Source organism: Miniopterus natalensis, chromosome 12, assembly GCF_054644295.1.
Source record: "Miniopterus natalensis isolate mMinNat1 chromosome 12, mMinNat1.hap1, whole genome shotgun sequence".
In the NCBI taxonomy this organism is placed as follows: Eukaryota; Metazoa; Chordata; class Mammalia; order Chiroptera; family Miniopteridae; genus Miniopterus; species Miniopterus natalensis.
In genome coordinates, this window is record NC_142092.1 from 63,815,704 (window position 1) to 63,835,645 (window position 19,942).

General features: G+C 49.2%; 1 protein-coding gene across 4 annotated transcripts; it reads right to left on the reverse strand.

Annotated features, from left to right (window-relative positions):
* Positions 1–89: 89 nt before the first annotated feature.
* Positions 90–19,216, reverse strand: TMEM268 (transmembrane protein 268). 4 transcript variants are annotated; one of them, XM_016210895.2, is made up of 10 exons: positions 18,772–18,812; positions 18,217–18,323; positions 16,486–16,671; positions 14,669–14,778; positions 12,597–12,704; positions 11,426–11,575; positions 7,000–7,110; positions 4,963–5,043; positions 3,943–4,131; positions 90–1,266 (listed from the first exon to the last, which is right to left on the reverse strand). In XM_016210895.2, the coding sequence occupies exons 3-10, from the start codon at positions 16,589–16,591 to the stop codon at positions 1,087–1,089; spliced, it is 1,035 nt and encodes a 344-aa protein (XP_016066381.1). In that variant the 5' UTR covers positions 16,592–16,671; positions 18,217–18,323; positions 18,772–18,812; the 3' UTR covers positions 90–1,086. The 4 variants fall into 4 exon arrangements, with proteins under 4 accessions (XP_016066381.1, XP_087678991.1, XP_016066380.1 ...); XM_087822865.1 differs by lacking the exons at positions 18,217–18,323; positions 18,772–18,812 and adding an exon at positions 19,196–19,216; XM_016210894.2 differs by having other exon boundaries at positions 18,217–18,806.
* Positions 19,217–19,942: the final 726 nt, after the last annotated feature.

Sequence of the window (19,942 nt, forward strand, 5' to 3'; positions counted from 1 at the left end):
TTGGAAAGCTTCCTAAAGGTGGGATAAGTAAAGCTGGGTTTTGAAGCATGCATAAGAGCCCAACAGATATTAAGGAATACGCAAGTCAGTCCAGTAAAAGGTTTCAATTTATAAACCTTTTTATTTTGTGGGAGATGAGGCCAAATTACAGATGAAGGCCAGATCCTGGGACTGGGGAGTCTTTCAATACCAGACTAGAGCTCTTGGCTTTGGGTCTATGGAATAATGAGTCTTCAAACTTATTCAGGAGCAGAGAACCTGGAAGCCTCTGAGCTCTTTATGGAACTCCACAAGTGACAGATGATGCTTCACTCCAGGACACTGACAGAGTCAGGAAATGGGACTGCTCTACATCTGCAGTACAACCACAGGCACACATGCCTTTGAACAAAATAAGTCCCCAAATCAGACAAAATGGGTCTCCTCCAAATAGTCCTGTTAACAGTTATGTGCTATTTGTTTCTTTCCTGTCTCCTGGAAGCCTGTGTACCAGCGGACAACAAGCACAGGTATCAGTTTCTCCTTAAATACAGAAGAAAACTACAAAGGAGAACATTCTGAGACTTTACTTCTTTTTTTCAGCTTGGGAAGAGGCGGTCTTGTCTTTGTAGAGACCCAAGGCAATGCCACATGGAGCATCATCCTCCCAGAGCCTCCGTTTCCCCAACTGACACGAGGGGTTTCAGATGGGAACATCATCTGAGGTCAAACTTTGGACACGTCTGGCCCAGTCTGGTCATCTTCACATTTGCCGGGCTGCCAGACAATGAACCAGATGGCAGAGTGATCCTTCCATCCAGGCCCACAGTTCCAAGCAGCATGGAGAGTAGCTTGTAGCTGGGACCAGCTCGGCAACCATCGCAGCTTCTGAAAAGGCCTGGGGTCATCATGGAATGTCAACAGCCATTTTTGTGCAGGGTCCTGGAGTGAGCACGACATCCAGCTACTGACGTGACTGATACCCTCAGAGTGCCCCAGATGCTTCTCTCCTCGCCTAGGGCTTGCCATCAGCCACCCTGGGTTCCTGAGGCCTCCCTAACTTCTCAACTTCAGTCTTGGAGGAAGATGAATACCTTCATCCCTAGGTCACCTGGCCAGGAATGGGCAGCACCCTGTGCCCAGGATGTGGGCTTCTATGAGTTGGCAGGGGCACGGAACCCTTGGAGAGTCTATGTGTCGTGTCCCCGCTGCCTGGGGGAGCTGGGAGGTCACCAGGAGCCGGATATAGTAGCCGCCAAACACTGCCAGCAGCTGCTGGGCCATCTCCTGGAAAAGGCAGGGAAGTAGAGTGAGGCCACCGAGAGGTAGCTAATGCACATGGGGAAGCCAAGCAGTTTGCACACCCCTGGGCCAGCAGTGATGCTCACCAGGCCCTTGTCTGGGGCTCTTGGAAGATGCCTGGTCTGGTCTGGCCTTAGGCTATTTCACATAAATCCAGCTCTGCAATTGACACTGTGGGGCCTAACTGCTGATAGGTGATAATAATATGCACACACAAAAATATGGAGCCCCAAACTGCTAGAGAATTTAGCATTGATTTAGCCCAACCAATCGCACATGCACACACTGTTACCAGTTTCCAAGGTCTGTGAGCCTGTAAAATGCATGAAGTCAAGGAAACACACTTGAATAAAGTCACTAGTGAGTGGGGGAGGACGGGAACGGAATACCCCTAGGATGGCATGACTCTGCAGTTCATACCAGGTACCTGCTGGCTTGCTTAGACAAGTGCTCCTACTATATTAAGAATCTGCTTATAAAAACTGGATTTATCTCAAAACCACAAATATGGTATGATTCCACTAATATGAGGCACCTAGAGCAGTAAATTCATAGACAGAAAACACAGTGGTTTCCAGGGGCTGGGGGAGGGGGAGGGGGAGAGGGAGTGGGAGTTGGTGTTTAATGGGTTTGGAGTTTCAGTTTGGGAAGATGGGAAAGTTCTGGAGATGGACAGTGGTGATGGCTACACAAGACGAATGTACTTTTGCCACTTAATCAGACACCTAAAAATGGTTAAGGTGGTAAATTTTGCATTATGTGTATTTTACTGCAATGAAAAAAATTAAACAGTCAAAAGGAATTTAAAAAAGAATTTTAAAAACTGGATTCACACCTGTTCTTATTAACACATTGGTCTCTAAAGTTCTGCTCACTGGTCTGGCCGTTGGAATTCTATGGAAAATGCTTCCTGACACGTGGCATCAAAGGGCTTTCACGATACACACTTGTGTCCAGTCTGAACGTAATAAAGTACGGTGTGGCTGCAGCAGGCTATTTATGTAGATAGAGTTAGTGATTAAGAACAGGCCTGAAAATCAAAAAGCCAAGTGGAAATTTCATCAGCCACCCTGTGATGGACCCTGAGCATGTCACTCTACCTTGCTGAACAGATCTCTTCATCAGTGAAAGGGGGGAAATCAGAGCATCTCTCTGGATGGGCTGGAATGAGGAACTAATGGATAGAAAGCCTAGCGCCTAGTGCTCAATAAATGTCATGAATATCACCATCATCATTATTCAAAAAGCAAACTCCCACCTAGCTCTGTAGCATCTGTGTTTCTTTGTGCTAGAAAATACTGGAAACTTCAACTAGCCTACCACTTACTAACTCAGATTGGTCCTCTACGCTCGTTTGCTCTAAAAATCAATAACCAAAGAAGCAAAGAACTGGGCCAAGAAAATTGGCCTACTTAGAATTCGGAGGGCTGGCTTCTGCCCTTGGCCTTGCCACATTCTCTCCTGCTCTGTGACCTTGGGCGTGTCAGCTGACTTCTCAGAAGCTATTTCATCCATCAGAGAAGAAGAAAAACTAATCCATACCTCAGAAGGTATGCTGAAAAATTTTATGCACAATGAGACAAAAAGCTGTTAAAACGTAAGAGGTCATTATAACTATTTCTCCGCCTTTCACAGGCACAGGCTTCCTACTGAAATACGAAGATCTGGCCCATGCTGAGACTTGGGCCTTGGTTATGTATTTTCCTTGCTAAGTGATAAGGGCAGCTACTTTAAAAACATGTGCACACACACTGAGATTTGATATTCATGGCAGGAAATTGTATTACTATTGATTTGAATGAATTCGAAAAAATAATTTAAAAGACCCATCATATGTAATAGGCTATTTCGCAGATGTGCAGCCACAATCGAGGAGGTGACTTTATCCTCCTTTCGTGCTCTTTAAAAAAAAAAAAAAAAAGTCCATGGGATTCAAGTAAAGAGATGAATATATTTATCATTTTCTCTTATAATAGTTCTACTTGCAGGTCCCCACTCCCTGCCAGAGCAAAAGGGAAAGTCTGGGCTGGTTTGGACTTTTAATCCCCAAATCTGTTGGCTTACAAGAAAATGCAAGTACTTTCCTGCACCACGCCAGGCCTGAGGTCGCCATGCAAGGTCACCCCTCGCAGCATGTCTCCCAGACAGCAGGTCTGTCCTCACAGTGAGAAGTAGCACAAGCTGCAAACACATTATCAGATTTCTGGTCTACCAGCACCTGGTCAAACCTAACAGATAGCTTAGCAGGCCCAACAGAGCTCTGGGGCTGCAGGAATGGACACAAGGTTCATCTCGACAGAGATGAATATAAGGTTGAAATACCTAACTGCAATTCAAGCAGACAGACAGATTGACAAAAAGATTTAGGCAATCTATGAGCCATCAACACAACTGCACATGCAGTGGAACTACCAAAAAGAATATCTAAGACATTTAAAAAGGGGGCAAAAAAAAACAGTGAGTAGCAAATAACTCCTATAAACTATTTTCTAAAGTGCTGGGGTGAGGGGAAAAATATTGAAAACTAGTAGGCCAGATCTGTATGGTCTTTACCAACCCAATAAAGCCATGTTCCCCAAATTTACAACTTGAGGCCCCCACACAGACTCTATGCAAATATCCCCGAGACAAGGCGGCCCTGACTGGCCCGGTGCCCGTTACCTCTGGCTCAGCCTCAGGAACGAGCTGGTAAAGCTCAGTCTGCACGAGTGGCCTCTGTGTGGGTTGAGGGCCGCTGGGCAGGAGAGGAGCGTCCTCCAGCAGGTTCTCAGCCTCCTCCACCATCCCGGTGGGGCTCACCCCAGTCTCCATGACCACACAGAGCTGGCTCAACCTGCTTCTCAGCAAGGACTGCAAAGGAAACACAGAGGGGGCTCAGGTAGTGTCCTAAGTGGGGTGGCACGTGGGAGGCCAGGGCACTGCCCCACAGAGGACAGATGGACCTTCTACAGGCTTAGATGCTGACCTTGGGAGGAGGTGGACCTGAGCCACCTTGGAGAGGCCAGGTCACTCCCCACAAAAGTACATCCTTAATAGTTTCTAAAGCACTTTCCTTCCGTGCTCTCATCTGCTCCTCAGAGCAGCCTGGGATGTGGATATCTTTACTTACACGTGGCTCAAAGCCCTCACCCGAAGCCACACAGGAGCTAACGCGCCAGGATCTGGGCTAACCCACAGTCCTGACTTCAGGACCCACTATACGACCCAGGAAAAGGCTGATCCCAGAAGAGGAGCCCAGGACTCGGAGACTGGAGGCCTAGGCCTCAAACTGGGTGTCACCAACCAGCTCCATGATCACCCAAGTGTAGTGACAGGACTTCTCAGAGCCTCAGTTTCCTCATCTGTGGACTCAGAGCAGAGTTCCCTGATCTTCATAAATGGTAGGCAGGTATTTTGAATAAGTGAAGGCCGTCTAAATGCATAGTACTTTCCTCTACCGTGATCTTTACTATTATTACTATGAACTATTATATTATAAATAAATATGTGCTCACTACAGGAAATGTGGAACATGCCAATAGTTAAAAAGGATATTAGTTAAAACGAGACTAGTTAGGAAGATTTCATTCCCTAGGCAAAGCAACCACTGACTTGACATAGGAGCTCTTTCTTCTAAGTTACTTTTCCTTAGACATTTCCTGGTTTATTTTGTCTGTCTGCTGTTCATTTAAGGCATCTTACCTCTTGGCTGGCCTTCATTTCTTGAACATGTTCAGACAAAAACTGCATACAATTCTCCAGGTCAAAGTAGACAAACCAGAGCTGGGGAGAGAAGCAGCTATGAGCCCTGAGGCTCAAAGATAGCCTGACCTTGAACTCTCTGTCCCTGAGATGATCTCTCTCCTGCCTCCCTACTGGGGGCCCGCCCTTCTGAGGACCACTGGATTTATCCTGGTCTCTGGTAGGCACATGCCATTCTGCTCTCTCCCAGAGTCCCCACTCATAAGTGTATCTCCTTTGTGTCAATGACAGAAAAGTGGCTCTGAGTGCACACCTGTTCAAATGGCTGCAGCCCCATCTCCCACAAGTCACCAAGCACCTGAGAGACTCCAAACCACCCTGGACATCATGTATCTGTCCAGGGCTACCACCTCATCTTCAGGGAACAGGGGCCCTTCTGTGTGGAACCCAACATGCAACTGAGTGAGGCCCTTTAGAGCTGTCACCCCACTGCCCACAGCCAGGTGAGAGGTAACCAGCTTGGGAACTCTGGGGGACGGGAGCAGGGGAAGAATTCCCCACCTCACCCATCACCTCCCCTTCCTCCACCACCTCAATAGTCCCCAGAAAGCCAGATTAAACTTGGCCAGGCTGAAATCCTCCATGTTCACACATCACATCATTTTGTCAGGTCCACACCTGCCACACTTCCACTGGCCATTTCCTCTGGATCCCAGACTCCCCTCTTCCTAGGGACTGACCCATGAGGCCCAAGGTCACATCCCTCTTGCCAATTAATCTCTCCAATTGTCTCATCCCCAAGGGAACAATTTTTTTAATTAATTTTTTTACTTTTTATTATGAAATTTTCCAAACATATACAAAAGTAGAGCAGATAATGTCATTAACTTCCAGCAACCCATCATCTTGGTTCAACAGTTTATCACTTCATGGCTACTCTTGTTTCATCTCTACCCCTACCTATTACTCACCTCAGACACCTCCATCCCCACCCCACCCCATCCAGATGATTTTAAAGATATTGTATCACCTCATCCCAAGATACTACTTTGAAATGGAAAGAACATAATTATTTTTAAAATGTGTCCATTCATGCATCATCCATCCCTCTATGCCTTCAACTAACACTTGCCAAGCCATCCCTATGTGCCAATCCATAAAGAGGATTTGGAGACAAATGAGACTGAAAGGACCCCCCAATTGAAGGAACTCTCCATCTCTATGTCACACGTGAACTGCCAGGCATCTTATGATGCCACCAAGTTAAGCCCCTGGTGTAGATCAAGATCCCCTTACACTCCACACCATGTCAGGTGTGTTGGGCTCCCTAAACACAGGGATCTGAGTGTGTCTGTTCTCTGCTATAGCCCCAGTATCTAGAGCAGTGCCTGGCCCTTACTAGGTTCTGGTAAATATTTGTAGGAAAAACAGGTGATGTGCACAAGAAGATTTTCCCCAGGTCTCAGCCACCCGTCCAACCCTGTACTCCCACCATGCAAGGGGCAAATGACAGGTAAGATTTAGCAATGCCCCCTGGAGAGCCCAGTCAGGACCAGGAGACCTGGGGCTCATCTAGCCCAGCTGTGTCCCAGACCCACTGTGTGACCTCATAGTAGTCACTTGAGATCTCCCCACTGTCCTTGGGGCAAAGAAAACAACTGAGCCAGGCGGACAATGCCTTCAGGACCTGACCTGCCTCTCCCGGGGGGCCTTGCATGGGCCTAGCATGGGCCCCGCAGCGCTTGGCACAGAGGAGGCCCCATCTACTTGCTAAGTAAAAGCCGAATGAGGAGTGAGACTTGGACAGTCTCGGAGCTTCCCTTCCAGCCCTGCCCTATGGAGGTTCTAGCTGCTGGTCGCCACCCAAAGGGTCTCTAGGAAGGAACACTGAAGCAGGGAGGAAGGGAAGGGCTGCCCACACTGTCTCATTAGCAGACTCTGGGGACACTGTGCAGGCTGGGAGAACATGCGGCCACCACTCCCCGTCAGCCCGGCCCAAAAGCGGGCCCTCGGGGAGAGGTCGCTCAGACACGGTACCTGAATCACGCTCTGGCAGCCTTCCACCGTGTCCGTCACCCCCAGCAGCACCCGGTGGCGCAGCAGGGCTCTGTTGGCAGCTGCCAGCCTTAGGTCCGTGTTGGTGTTGGCCTGTAAGACAAACGCCAGCCCTGTGGCCAGACCTCCACGCTTCGGGGAGCCCTCGCCCGGCAATGGCCACACACGACCCACTGCTAGGCATCGTGGGACAATCCTTTTCTTCAGGACACATCCATTTCCTCCCCTACACAATGGGATTGTGGAGCTGCTGAGACAATCACTTCAAAGTGTCACACAGCACCCAGTTGAAGCCCAGCTCTGCCACTTCCCTGAGTCTTGCTTTCTTGAGTTGCAGAGCAAGGATAGAGAATGTCTCTGCCTCCTAGGAACGTGGTGAGATTTCACTGAGTCTGTGTGTGAGGCACTGAAGCCAGTGGCTGGAACACAGGTGCCATAGGTATCTAAGGGGGGGAGGCAGAGGGGGGAGGGAAGGGGAGGGAGGGGGAGGGGGAGGGATGTATGGGGGTTAAGGGGGATAGAGAGGGGAGTTGAGCATTTATTATGTAATAAAGCACCTACTCTGTCTATAAGGCACTTACTTTCCAAAGTATCTAGCACAGTGCCAGGCCCCCAGTGAGGGCAGGGTGGGGGAGCAGCTCTGGGACTTTGTCTCCTTTTCCCACCCAAACCAATGACATGATAGATTTAGTTGACAAAGGAGATGTTAAGCAGGCCAGGGAGAAAGAAGAAGGGTGTCAGGGCCCAAAGTGCTGGTTTGAGGAACAGACCCCTCACCAAGGGCTTTCAGATGCAATTAGAAAGCAGCTCAACCAAGGACAAAGGTTCCCAAAAGATCAGAACCCCTGTAGGGAGCTGGGGGGGGGGGGGGGCGGTGAGAAGACCCTTTCTATTGTCGTAGGGATGGGATGAGCAAAGCTGGCACTTAGGCATGAAGACCAGGGATGCTAGACGTGTGCCTTCCACTGAAGGCCATGCATGTCCCATGAGAGACAACCCCACACATTGAACTGTCTCCCGGCCAACCTGGACTAAAAATGTCCCCTGGGTGAGAATGCAGGTGAAAATTCAACTTACAATTCTCCAGCTGGCCAACCTAACTCCATGTTATATATAAACCTAAAGCGGGTTTGTTTCCAAACAGGTTTAAAACACAGTGAATTTTCTAGGAATGCTACTATTAGAAAATCAAGAGATGATTATATTTTGTTTTGCCTACAAAGCCTGCAAGGGTTGTTCAGCCTTTCAGAAACCTGCATCACCGAGAGTTCAAATCCTGACTGCACCTCTCACTACCTGCCTGATGTTGGACAAATTACTCTCTCTCTGCCTCTATCCCCTCATCTCCAAACTGGAGATACTAACACTCTGTTATAATAAGGATTATAATAAAGATGAAATGGGTTTGGCCACATAGAACACTTGGAAGGATAAACACTCAAGGCATGTCAGGCAATGATATCATCACAATGATGACACTGAATTGAAAACAGTGTTTTCCATGGTTTCACTCATATAAAGAGAGACAGACTCACAGGTAGAAAGCAGGTAGACAGCTCGGATGGGGTGGGGGGGGCGCAGAGGGATTGGGCAAAAAAGAAAAAAAAGAGAGAGAACTCATGCAGGGGTGGGAGAGTGGAGGAAGAGGGCAGAGAGGGATAAATGGTGATAGAAAAAATTAAATTAAAAAAACTAAGAATACACAGTGTTTTCCACTGTACCACAATGACCACAAACAAATATTTTTAGGCCCTTCCCGCACACCCTGGCAACATGCTTTACTCTGTGGGGCATAAGCAGCAGGGTTCCTGCCTGTCTTCACAAAACTCTCAACTTTGAGAAAGGCTGTTAATGCCCCAAACAAGGGAAAACAAGGCAGTGTATGCAAAGTGCTGAGGCTCTCAAGGATGCTACATGATGCAGGTAGGCCAGCAGTAGTTAAGAGCGACAGTGGTCAGAAAGGAGATATGCATGGTCCTGAGTAACAAGGAGGAAGAAGTCCTTGAGCTGAGGCGAGACCTGAGAAGGCTGTGACCACAAAGTGGTTACTTAACATCTCTGAGCTTTTTTCCTCCACTGGCCAACAGAGTCAATAATCACAACACTTAACACTTACTGAACATTTACTTTATAGCAGGTACGATTATAAGCACTTGGCATGTATTAAGTCATTTAATTCTCCAAACAATCTAGGGGGTGAAAAGTGTTTGCTACATTTATTATCCCACTTTACAGATGAGAAACTAAGGCCCTGAGATGTTAAGTAATAACCTACCCAGGTTGCAGAGCTAGCACATGATTTAGGTATCCTGCCTCCTTGTTGGGCTGTTGTTAGGCATAGATATCAAGTTCAAAAGACAGAACACATAGTAGGTGCTCGTTAAATGGTAGTCATTACTAGGAACGAAAGGGCCCTGGGGGGGGGGGGTCCCTGAATGAGCAAACAGCGATGATAGGAGTGCCACTGCGTACCTGGGGCCTCCATGCTGCACCTATGGGTAAACACACAAGGTCTTGTTCATCTCCGTGTCCTGTGCCTGCCACATTACCTGGTACTTGCAGGGGCTTCATAAATACCAGCTGAACAAGGAAGGAAGGGGGGAAGGGGGCAGAGAGTCACAGTAGGCATTGCCTGAACTGCATTAATTACATCTGCACCCTCTGAAGCACTCGCCAGGTGCCACTATTTTGCTTGCTCCTGCTAAAGCAGAACATCCTTTGCTTTTCCCCCCTCCCCAAGAGAAGCTTTTTGCTGCAGGAACAGCCAGTTCAATTTATTTTTATAGGCCAAGCACAAGGGCCATGGAAGCTTCCCCAGAGCCCAAGGAACAAGGAAGCATTACTTTGTCAGCCTCTTCGTTGCAAAGGCAAACAAAGATATTTTCAGGATGATTAAGCCATAAAGTTCCTATGTATCCCTGTGTGCACAGGCACAAAATGAAACTCATACCCGGAACCCCGGCCACGTTTCCCAACCCCCCACCCTCTTCCCAGGAGTCAGGCGAGAGCAGGGTGTTTGCTAAAGGTCTCAAAGCCCAGCTCCATGCCAGGTGCTGGGGGAGTTTCCTAACACTGAAAAGATGGCAGAGGTGTGGGAGGCCGAACGATGCGCACACACCCCAAAAAATGCCTAAGTCCTACACCCTAGAACCTATGAGCATGTTACATTACATGGCAAAGGGGAATAAAGGTTGTAGATGGAATTAATGTTGTTAATTAGCTGGCCTTAAAATAAGGAGATTGTCCCAGATTATCTGGGTGGTCCAGGGTAACCACAGGGGGCCTTAAAAGTGGAAGAGGGGGGCAGAAAACTCAGAGTCAAAGATGTAAGGACTCAACCTGCCACTGGTGGCTCTGCAGGTGGAGGAAGGGAACTTGTGCCAAGGAATGCAGGTGGCTCCAGGAAAAGGCAAGGAAACAGTCTCCCCTGGAGGCTCCAGAGGGGATGCAGCCCTGCCATGTCAAACTTCTAAACTGCAGAACTGGAAGATAATAAGTGTGTTGTTTTAAGTTATGTTTATGTTGATCTGCTACAGCATCCATGCGATACCAAGAGAGTTGGGAATTAACTAGCATGGCTCGGAATCTAAGTGTCCTGGCCTCCAATTCCAGCTCTGCCATTAATTACCAGCATGACCTTGGACTACTCCAAGGAGCCTCGGGTTCCTCATCTGTAAAATGAGTGTAAAAGACTCTACCCAGAGATTTATTGGATGGGTTTACTGAGTTAATGTACATAAAGCATTTAATAGACGATCAACCGCATATGAAGTGTTCAATAAGTAACAAAAGACAGATGTCAAAGCAGCAGAATACAATTAGTGAACCACACATAAGCTAGGAGGCATTAATCTCCCTTGTGAATGAAGCCGGGAATCAGAGGGCTCAGGCTTTGCCACTCACAGCGGGATCAGGCCAAGTCACCTAACTCTCTGACTACCCACTCACTGCCCCGAAGTAGCTGGAGTTAAATGAGACCTGAGCAACAGAGCTCAGAGCCAGCACCCACTCACCTCCCTCAACCCTCAGCCTCAGGCACCCTGTACTCAGTAAGCCCCTCCCCGCTCAGAGCTCTCTGAGCATCCAGGGGGAGGTGTGTGAAAGGACTGGTAATCTCCAAGTGCCATACAAATATTGGCTCTTAGTGCCCTCCTCTCGCCTCCCAGACTCTCTCAAAACACAGCTTGCTTCCAGAAACACAACCCACGGGGATTAGATAGGAAAGACAGAGAGGATTTAATCACACACGTGATTTCATTTCTTTTAGTCACTGGGCACATGGGCCAGCATGAATGTCAAGGTTGGAGCAATTCGTTGAAGCGGGTAAAAGAGAAAACTCTGACTTGGGATCCTCCTGCCTGCACAGCCCTTCTGGAGGGAGCGTGGCTGGGGTCTCTGGACATCTCACCTTCCTCTGGTGCCTCTCGAAGATGAGCATGAGAGTCAGGGTCAGGCTCAACGCCGCCAGGGTCACGAGCAGCACGCCCACCCAGTGGTTCCCCAGGGCAAACATCTGGCTGGTGGAGTAGATGTTGGCCCAGACCACCACATAGAAAACCTGCAGGGGGCAGGGGCAAGAGCAACGTCAGGAACGCCAGTCCTCGGGAAGCAGCCCACTCAGGGGACACCCTTGGACACTTATGACACCTCCTTGGATTCACAGAGCTCACAGGGCCTATAAGACTGATGGGGGCCTGTGAGAATGAGCCTTTGTTCCTTTATAAGTGAAGGTAAGAAAATGGGGTTAAAATAGTTACTCCAAATGCCTGCTTGCCCTGATTTTAAACAAAACAGAAAAGGGCGGGGGCTTGGGAGGGAGAGAAATTTGAGTCATAAACCCACACTGATCCTTCAATAGGTATGTGGCCTGGACAGGTCATAACAACTCTCTGAGCCTGTTTCCTCATCTGTAAAATGGGGATGATTTTCACAGGATTGATTGATATAGGAATTAATAAGATAACATATGTAATAGCCTAGCACTTATTAGGAAACTAATAAAAGCCAGTTGCTGTCCCTTTCCCTTCCGGAGAAGTGGGACGCAGGGGTTGGGAGTGCTATCTGACCATTTATCCACAGAGGAGCAACGAGTCACAGTGGTTAAGAGTGGTTGAACCAGACTGCCTGCGTTCAAATATTGGCTCTATCATATATATGTATGCATGTGTGTATGTACATATAGATATATATGTATATTTATATGTATCTGTATACATACGTGTGTGTACACGCTTAGAGCTAAAATGGACCCATTGTTGAACGAATTAGGAAACCAAGTCCCAGAGAGGAGGAAAGTCTTGATCAAAGCCAGACACTGAGTCCAGAGCCTCAGTGGTGCGTCTGGAGATCCCCAATCCCAAGCTCTGCGTTCAGTAAACCCTGCCTCCCACCCTTTTCATGGGAACCCGGGCACAACTCCCCACCATAATCCAGGTCCATGTGTACTGCCCTCTGCCAGGCAGCTGGGCCACCAGCCCCCTAACCCCTTACCCATACCAACAGGCTTGGCACAGAAAGCTGAATCCAGCAGTGCCACAGCGGGCTATAGCAGGGCAGGTGGGGCCCATCTCCCTCCTCACCACAGCGAAGGCCAGCCGCATGGGCCTGGAGTTGTAGATGATGTATCTTCTTACTTGGGGCTCCAAGAGGGCACTCTCAGCCAAACTCCTGTACTGGTCAACTGGGACCTGCTTGGCCACCCAAGGGAAAGAGATCAATCAGCCTCAGAGAAAGCCACCCCACCTCCTTCCTGCCAGCTAGTATGTCACTGCCAGTTCACATGACTATCATGTGGAAGGGGAATCCATACGGCACACTCTGGGCTGGACCAGAAGGCAGAAAGAGGAGCTCAGAGCACTGATGGCAGTCACAGGGCACAGCTCCCTACTCAGGGAAGGTCAGGCATCATGGGTGAGATGCGACAGCTTGAGAGCCAGGAGGACATTCCACAGAGGGAGCCCTGCAGCTCAAGTACCTCATGGCAGACCCAGGATAGCCTAATGGTTAAGGCACAGGCCTGGGAGTCAGCCCGCCCTGGGTCCAAACCTTAGCCCTGCCACTCATGTGCTGTGTAACCTGAAGAAAGTAACTCCACTTCTCTGAGCCTCAGACTCTTCCTCTGTAAAACAAAGATAGTAAGAGTTCCCACCTTGTAGGGGCGGTGAGCATATTAAATAAGATAATACTTAAATATGCATTATACAGTAAGTATATGTATACTATGTATACACATATCATTTGGACATCTTTGGGGGCCATTGTTCTGCCTACCCGTTGGTTGTGTCTTCCTTGGGTAGATATGTGTATCTAAGTATGTGTATACTGGCCCAGTGCTGGTTCCATGGTGAACACTTGATGCACAAGCGCAATTGTCAATACTGCAATATCAGCAACTATTAATACAGCCCAAAGTACTCAAACTCACATCTTCCTGCCCAAAGAAAACCACCACAGTGCAAAAGGCCCGACAAAAGTGGACCGCTTAAGAAAACAGAATTTAACCATGAAAGGTGCTATTTAGGGAAACAGCAGAACAGTGTATAAACCGTTCCTGGGTGAAGAAAACTCCATCTAAAGATAACTGTTTAAGAAAAATGTTCTAAATGAAGGCTGGAAGGAAACATGGAAGATAAGCCAGCTGTTGTGCTAATGTGAGCTTAGCACTATCAATTTGGAAAGTTTCCCTTTAGTGGTGATAAAATGTTGTTGGAAACAATAATGCAAGCAGTTTAAAGAAGCAAACTCTAAAATCTGCAGGGTAAAATTAGCAGTGGTCTTCCCCTCCATCGCTGGTCCTCCCTGGGAAGTTCAGGGCAAGGGGAAGAAAATCATGTTGGGGAAGGAACCCGCAGCTGTGGGTTCTGAATGACAAGAGCAACAGCTACTATTTATTGAGTATCTCCTATGTGCCAGAGACAGTGCACGTGTTCCTCAGGCATTATTTCACTTAACCTTCACAAAAACCCTATGTAATAGCTATTAATAGTGCCCTCAGGATGATGGCACTGTGGCCCAGAGAGGTTAAGTTACCCGCCTCAAGGCACACAGGCAGTGAGGAGAGCTAGATCTGCATCCAGATCTATGGATCTGTGACGCCTAGGCCTCGAATCACTGTCTCCACGGTACTGCATGATCAGCGAGTGAATCCATGAAACCTTTCCTCTCCTAAAATGCTCTTCCCTCTGTCTACCCAGCAAACTCCTATTTTTCGTCAAGATCCCAGATCAAGTATCTGCTCCTCTGTGAGGCTTTCATAACCACTGCCCATGCCCCAGGCAGGTTTCTCATTTTCTCCCGTGAAGGTCTCCATGCCTCAAACATTAATATCATACTGTTTCATCCCACATAGGTCCGTCTCCCCACTGGGCTCTGGCAGCAGTGCAAGTACTGGCCCTGGAGCCGGTTCACCTCTGCAGTGTTTAGTGTCCGGCTAAGTGCCTGGCACAGAGCGGGCTTCCAAAACGCACATCTGTTAAGTGAAATAATAGGGGAGAGAGGGTTCTAATGCATCTTCCTTCTCCCCTTACCATATCAAGCATATGATAAGTGTTTAATAAATATTCTGTGAATACCTGGATGAGATCCATGGAGAGACACATGGGTAGATGGATGTAAGGAAAAACGGGAAGGACTTAAAAAAATCAGCACTCACCTGAATGCCCCAGGTCTGCAGCTGCTCCTCTGCGGCTCCCAGATCAAAGGCGATGGGTGCACAAGTGTTGTCAATCCGGAGAACCGTGAGGACCTGGCCGTTGCGGAGCTCTGAAAGCACAGAAGCTTCACCTGGCTGGGCGGTAACTACTACTTTGTATGAGCCAGAAACTCCTCATTGCAAAGAGGGACAGCTGGCTGTCCTCAAACCCCTACAGAAGAAAAACTGGAGTTGACAGGAAAGCGCCCAGGAGGCAGAAATGAGCCCAGATCTAGGACAGGGATAAATACAGTACATGTCTGCTTCAATTAGCAGATGCTGCAGATCTACAGTGTGTAAAACAGACAACCGAAAATCAGCTTTTACAGGTCTCTGTCTCGTATAAAACAGTAGGTAACTTGCCCTGGCTGGTGTGGTTCAGTTGGTTGAGCATCATCCCGTGCACCAAAAGGTCCCTGGTTCAGTTCCAGGTCAGGGCACAGGCCTAGGTTGCCGGCTTGATCCCCAGTAGGGGGCATGCAGGAGGCAGCCAATTGATGTTTCTCTCTCTCCCTCTCCCTTCTCCTCCTCTCTCTAAACTCAATAAAAAAATAAAATAAAAAACAACACATCAGTAACTTCCTAGGTTTCACTCTTCTCTGTACTAGAGCCAGAAATTGAGTGTAATGCCTCACTTAATATTCCTTTGACTTAACACTGGTTTCTGAAAGAATCTTTGCTCCCTAGAATCTACAGTCTCCATTTCATGGCAACACTGGATAATGGCTTTATGAAACTGAAAAAAAATTTGGAACAACTATAAACAGAAATGCCAAATAATTGATGGTTACTGTTGCTGCTTCAAATAAGCATAAAATTAATGCCAAGAAAGCCCATTCTTTCATGTCAAATACTTGGGGTGGGGGAGGGGAGAAGGGGAACCTTTTCTTAAAGTGAAAATAATTACTGCTATTTTAAAATCTCTTGATGATTGAATGTGAGGCCCTCCTGACATGATTTGAGAAGCTCTACAAGTACAGGCAGTTACTTTCCTGTTTACATTTTTTTGGTTTTGGGGAAAGGCAGGTGTCTAATTACTGTTATCTTCCTTGTTATACTGCAGTAACAGCTTTAAAACCACCACTGCATGTTTGCTTTTGCTGCATCCCTGTGTGGAATTAACACTTCAGGCCCATGGAGAAACGCAGCACTCACACTCCCTCTCTCGTTCCTTCCCTCAGCAGAAACATGCTCAGTGCCAAGTCGTGAGTTCAAACTGCTTCCTTTTTTAAAACCCACAAAATCCTGATTCAGTTCAAAATGAATGCAAATGTTTCAAAACTGGTTTTCTGGTATTTGTATATGTTTTTCCTTATTAGATAAGAATGTATGACCATTAAGTTGCTTTCGAAAAGAGAAGGTAGACAGAACTAGAATCCAGCATCTTTCACTGCACTGACGAAATCTTTTGGAAGGGTTGGGAGATGTGGCAGAAGTACTTTGGAAAACATACAATCAAGATATCTCATGGCATATTAAAAGAAAAATCTTAAAAAGTAAATAAATAAAGATTTCTTTGGGTGCCACATAGAGAATGGATAGAAGAGGCAAGATGGAGACAAGATCAGCTAGGAAGCTACAGCAGGAATCCAAGCAGAGGGTGATTGAAGGAGGTGGTGACAGAAAGAATGGGTAGAAGTGACAGACACTGGCCTAGAAACAAATCCCAAAATGCCCACACTTATCTAAAGGCACTTCTGTGCCCCTCCACTCCCCTCCCTCCAACTCAGGATCCTGGGGGGAGTAGCAGGGAAAGGAATTCAAGGTCATGACCTTACCTTGCCCCCAGCCAGGAGGGCTCCCCACAGGCAGGGCACTCCAGCCAGGAGAGGTGGGCAAGGGGCCAGCCGCCCCACCAGGGCCCATCTGAGGTTCACAGGCCATAGCAGAGAACCAGCTGGGTAGCTACTTCCCCTTCTCAGGGCTATGGTTCATTCTGGAACAGCCAGCTCAGCTTCACTTGCCTTCAGAAAACAGCAAAGAAAGAACTTCAGGCCTGGACCTGAGCAGGTTGGGCTTCCCAGACTCTCCCAGGCCAAAGTCACCACAAGGCCAGGGAGAGCCAACTGGAGTCTTTCCACCGACTTTGGTCTTTCTGGTCATGTGAAGGAACGTTCTCAGAGGGAATGAGGAGGAACTAAAAGCCTTCCAGACCTCGACTGAGAGCTTCCCTTCTGGTCTTGGGTCTTTTCCAGCTCAGACAGAGCCAGGGGCCCACATGGAACCCAGGAGCTCCCAGGGCCCTACTCCCAGGCATGTGGGGTTTCCATTCCCTTACTAAGGGCAGGACAGGTACATTCATCACGGGGAGACTTGTTTATACAAAGGATCTCAAATAGTTTCCCAGAGACATTGCAAAATACAAATGAGAAAGAAATTCAGGATAGTAAGAAAGATAAATTTTAACAAGTGATAACTATGAAGAATAAAAATACCCAGCTACTCCTTACAACACCTTTAAAAAGATAAAGTAGTGGGTCGATGGAGATTGCATTTTCCCAGGTGTGATCTAGCAACAGATTCTAGTCTGCACCTAAGATGCTGTACTCTGGAAGGGCAGGGACCATCGCCCCCTCACCTAGCGCAAGGCCCGGCCCACTAGCAGGTACTCCCAAACGTTGTTGAACATTTGCCAGTCAGTGGTATCACCCCTTCCTTCCCCTTATCTTGTACCCCCAAGAGGCAGAAAGCAACAACCACCCAAGGATGTCTACCCTGCACTTGGCAATCACTGAAGCCCTTTCCTGCCACATCTGCTCACCTCCTAGGCCACCAGGAAAATATAGTCCTTAGATCCATTTTCCATTGAAGGCTGTTTAGTGCAATGGCTAAAAGTAACCTAAACAGTGCTGCCACTTCCCACCTGTGTGACTGGAACAAGTCAGTTAACTTCTCTCTGCCTAGTTTGTACATGTAAATGGAGATAATAACAGTAACTCAGTTATTGTGAGGCTTAAAGGATCCATCCAGGTAAATCACTCAAAGCAGGGCTGGGCAAGCAGGAATCACTGAAAGAATATAGCTGTTGTTATTTTTACTCCAGAGATATTCCCTAAGAAACAGGGCCAGGCACCATGCTTTCTCCACTATAAAACCAGAAATAAAATTCTTCAGTCCCTCTTTAGCCCTCCCTTCTGGGGATCACCAACTGATGGGAAAGACAAACTCAGAGAAAGACGGATAAGAAACAGACTATGACCAAACAAGGCAGCCAGAGGGAGTGGGCAGCACCTTGGGGCGGTGGAAGGGCTTGGCAAAGATGGAGGTTAGAGAGGGCCTGCCAAGAAGGGGAGAGGTACAGACCAGCGGCCAGGATGGACCTCATCCAGGCAGCCTCTGCACTCACCCACAGCCCACTGTCCAACCTAGAGGCTGCAAAGGGCAGGAGGGGTGTTGGCAAGACTGGCCAAGGGCAGACACTGACCCATTACCTATCAGTGTGCTGAGCTCGGGATCCCACCCAGGGCTGCACCAGTTCTATGGGGAACAAGGGAGGAAGAGACAAACACCTGGGTGGAGGCAGAGCCAGGGAGTGAGCACAGTCCTGGGGCTCCTGCAAGGAACTGGTCATCCACTCCCCAGCTTCTCCAGGTTTCCTTAGTTGCCTTTGCTGACTCTGCATTTAACCAGAACTTCAGTTATCCATCCTTTTACGCTAGGTGGCAAGTCCTTCCAAAGGCAGATGTCCTTAAGTCCTGCTGAGCAAAGGTCTCCATCTCTGCAAATATTGAGTGCCCAGCCTCCCTCCCCAGGAACCAGATGCCTCACTGAGGCTTGGGGGAGGGGGGGGGCAGGAGAAGTAGGGGGTTGGGGAAGAAAAGTCCCAGTTTTCACTAGTCAGGTTTTGTTTTTGCTAAAGTGTAAAGTCCCAACAAGAAGCCCTAAGAAGCCTGTCTCGGAAGTTTTGGGGTGAAAAAGCCTTGAGAAACAATGGGTCCAAGTCCTCCATTTTATAGATGAGCAAATTAAGACCCAAAAATGAAAGTGAACTATCCAAGGTCAAGGGGACAATCGAGATCCGGGCCAGAACGGAACCGGGCTCATTCGGGCCGGGGATGACCCACCTAGCCTGGCCTCGGCCCGGCGCAGCTGGGTCCCGCCCCTGGCACTGCCCCCAAGCCCTGCGCGGCGTCTGCTGCCTCCGGGGTGTCCCTCACCGGAGCAACCACCCCCACAGGCCACCCGCTCCCAGGGGCCGCGGTGGCTCCCGCGCGCGAGACGCGGAGGAAGGGGCCCGAATGCGTCCGGGCCGGGCAGGGGCACCGGGCGGTCGGCACCGGGCCCGCGCCGCTCAAATCTGGGCTCGCGCCCCACGAGCCCGCGCGCGGACGCGGGACGCCCCGGGCCGCGCACACTCACCGCCGCGCCGCCGCCGCCTCCGCCTCCGCCCGGGGACGCGGAAGGTCCGCGGCGCCCCCGCCCCGCCCCGCCCGTCCGCGCCGCCGCCCCGCCGCCCGCGCCCCGCCCCCGGCGGCCCCGCGCGCTCACCCCACCCGCGGGGGCCGCGACCCGGCCGGCCCTGGGGCCGAGGGGAGCCTTCGCCCCGCGCCGCGGAGCCAGGCGGGGCGCCGCCTTTCACCGGCCGGGCTCCCTCCCCCGGCGCCAGGAAGCGCCTCCGCGCTCGCGACCACGTGCAGCGATGGGGAGGGGCCCGGGGCGGGCTCCCGCCGCTCTCCGAGGCTCTGTCTGACAGTCGTCGGAGCGGCTGCCAGCCTCTGAGGTCCAGCCCACACCTGACTCAGTCACGGGACCCGGTGGATGAGGCAGTATTTGGGATCAGAAATTTCTCAGGGACTTGTTTTTATAGAAAAGTTTTGTGTGTACTGTATTATTAAGATCGTCGGTTTGGGGACCAGACTACCTGAGCCCTAAGGCACGTCTCTGCTTTTAAGATCATCTTCGGAAAACTATTCAAGTCTCTGTGCCTTAGTTTTCTGTAAAAAACAGATTATGCTATGTCACCGATTGTGCTTTAATGAGATGACCTGTGTGTTGACAACTGCCAGAAACCTAATAGCCGCTCACCAGACTTTGGCTGCAACGCCCCACCATCACTCAGGATTTCAGGGGGGTCTCCAGTGGAAAGCGCCCCCTCCCCTAGGAAAGCACTAACATTTATTTTCCCATAGAGCACAGACGGACAGATGCACACACATGTGTGTTCATACAAAAGGGAGCCTATTCTATTCTGCCCCCCTCCCCCGCTGGACATGTAGGTGGTTCCCACTCTTGCTC

What these genes read in the sequence shown, in the direction of transcription:
- TMEM268 (XM_087822865.1), bottom strand. Translation starts at nt 16,591, where the DNA reads ATGGCCTGTGAACCTCAGATGGGCCCTGGTGGGGCGGCTGGCCCCTTG. An exon ending in CCCTCCTGGCTGGGGGCAAG is followed by an intron (nt 14,779 to 16,485) that starts GTAAGGTCATGA and finishes CTGTGCTTTCAG; the next exon opens with AGCTCCGCAACGGCCAGGTC. An exon ending in TGCAGACCTGGGGCATTCAG is followed by an intron (nt 12,705 to 14,668) that starts GTGAGTGCTGAT and finishes GTGGCCAAGCAG; the next exon opens with GTCCCAGTTGACCAGTACAG.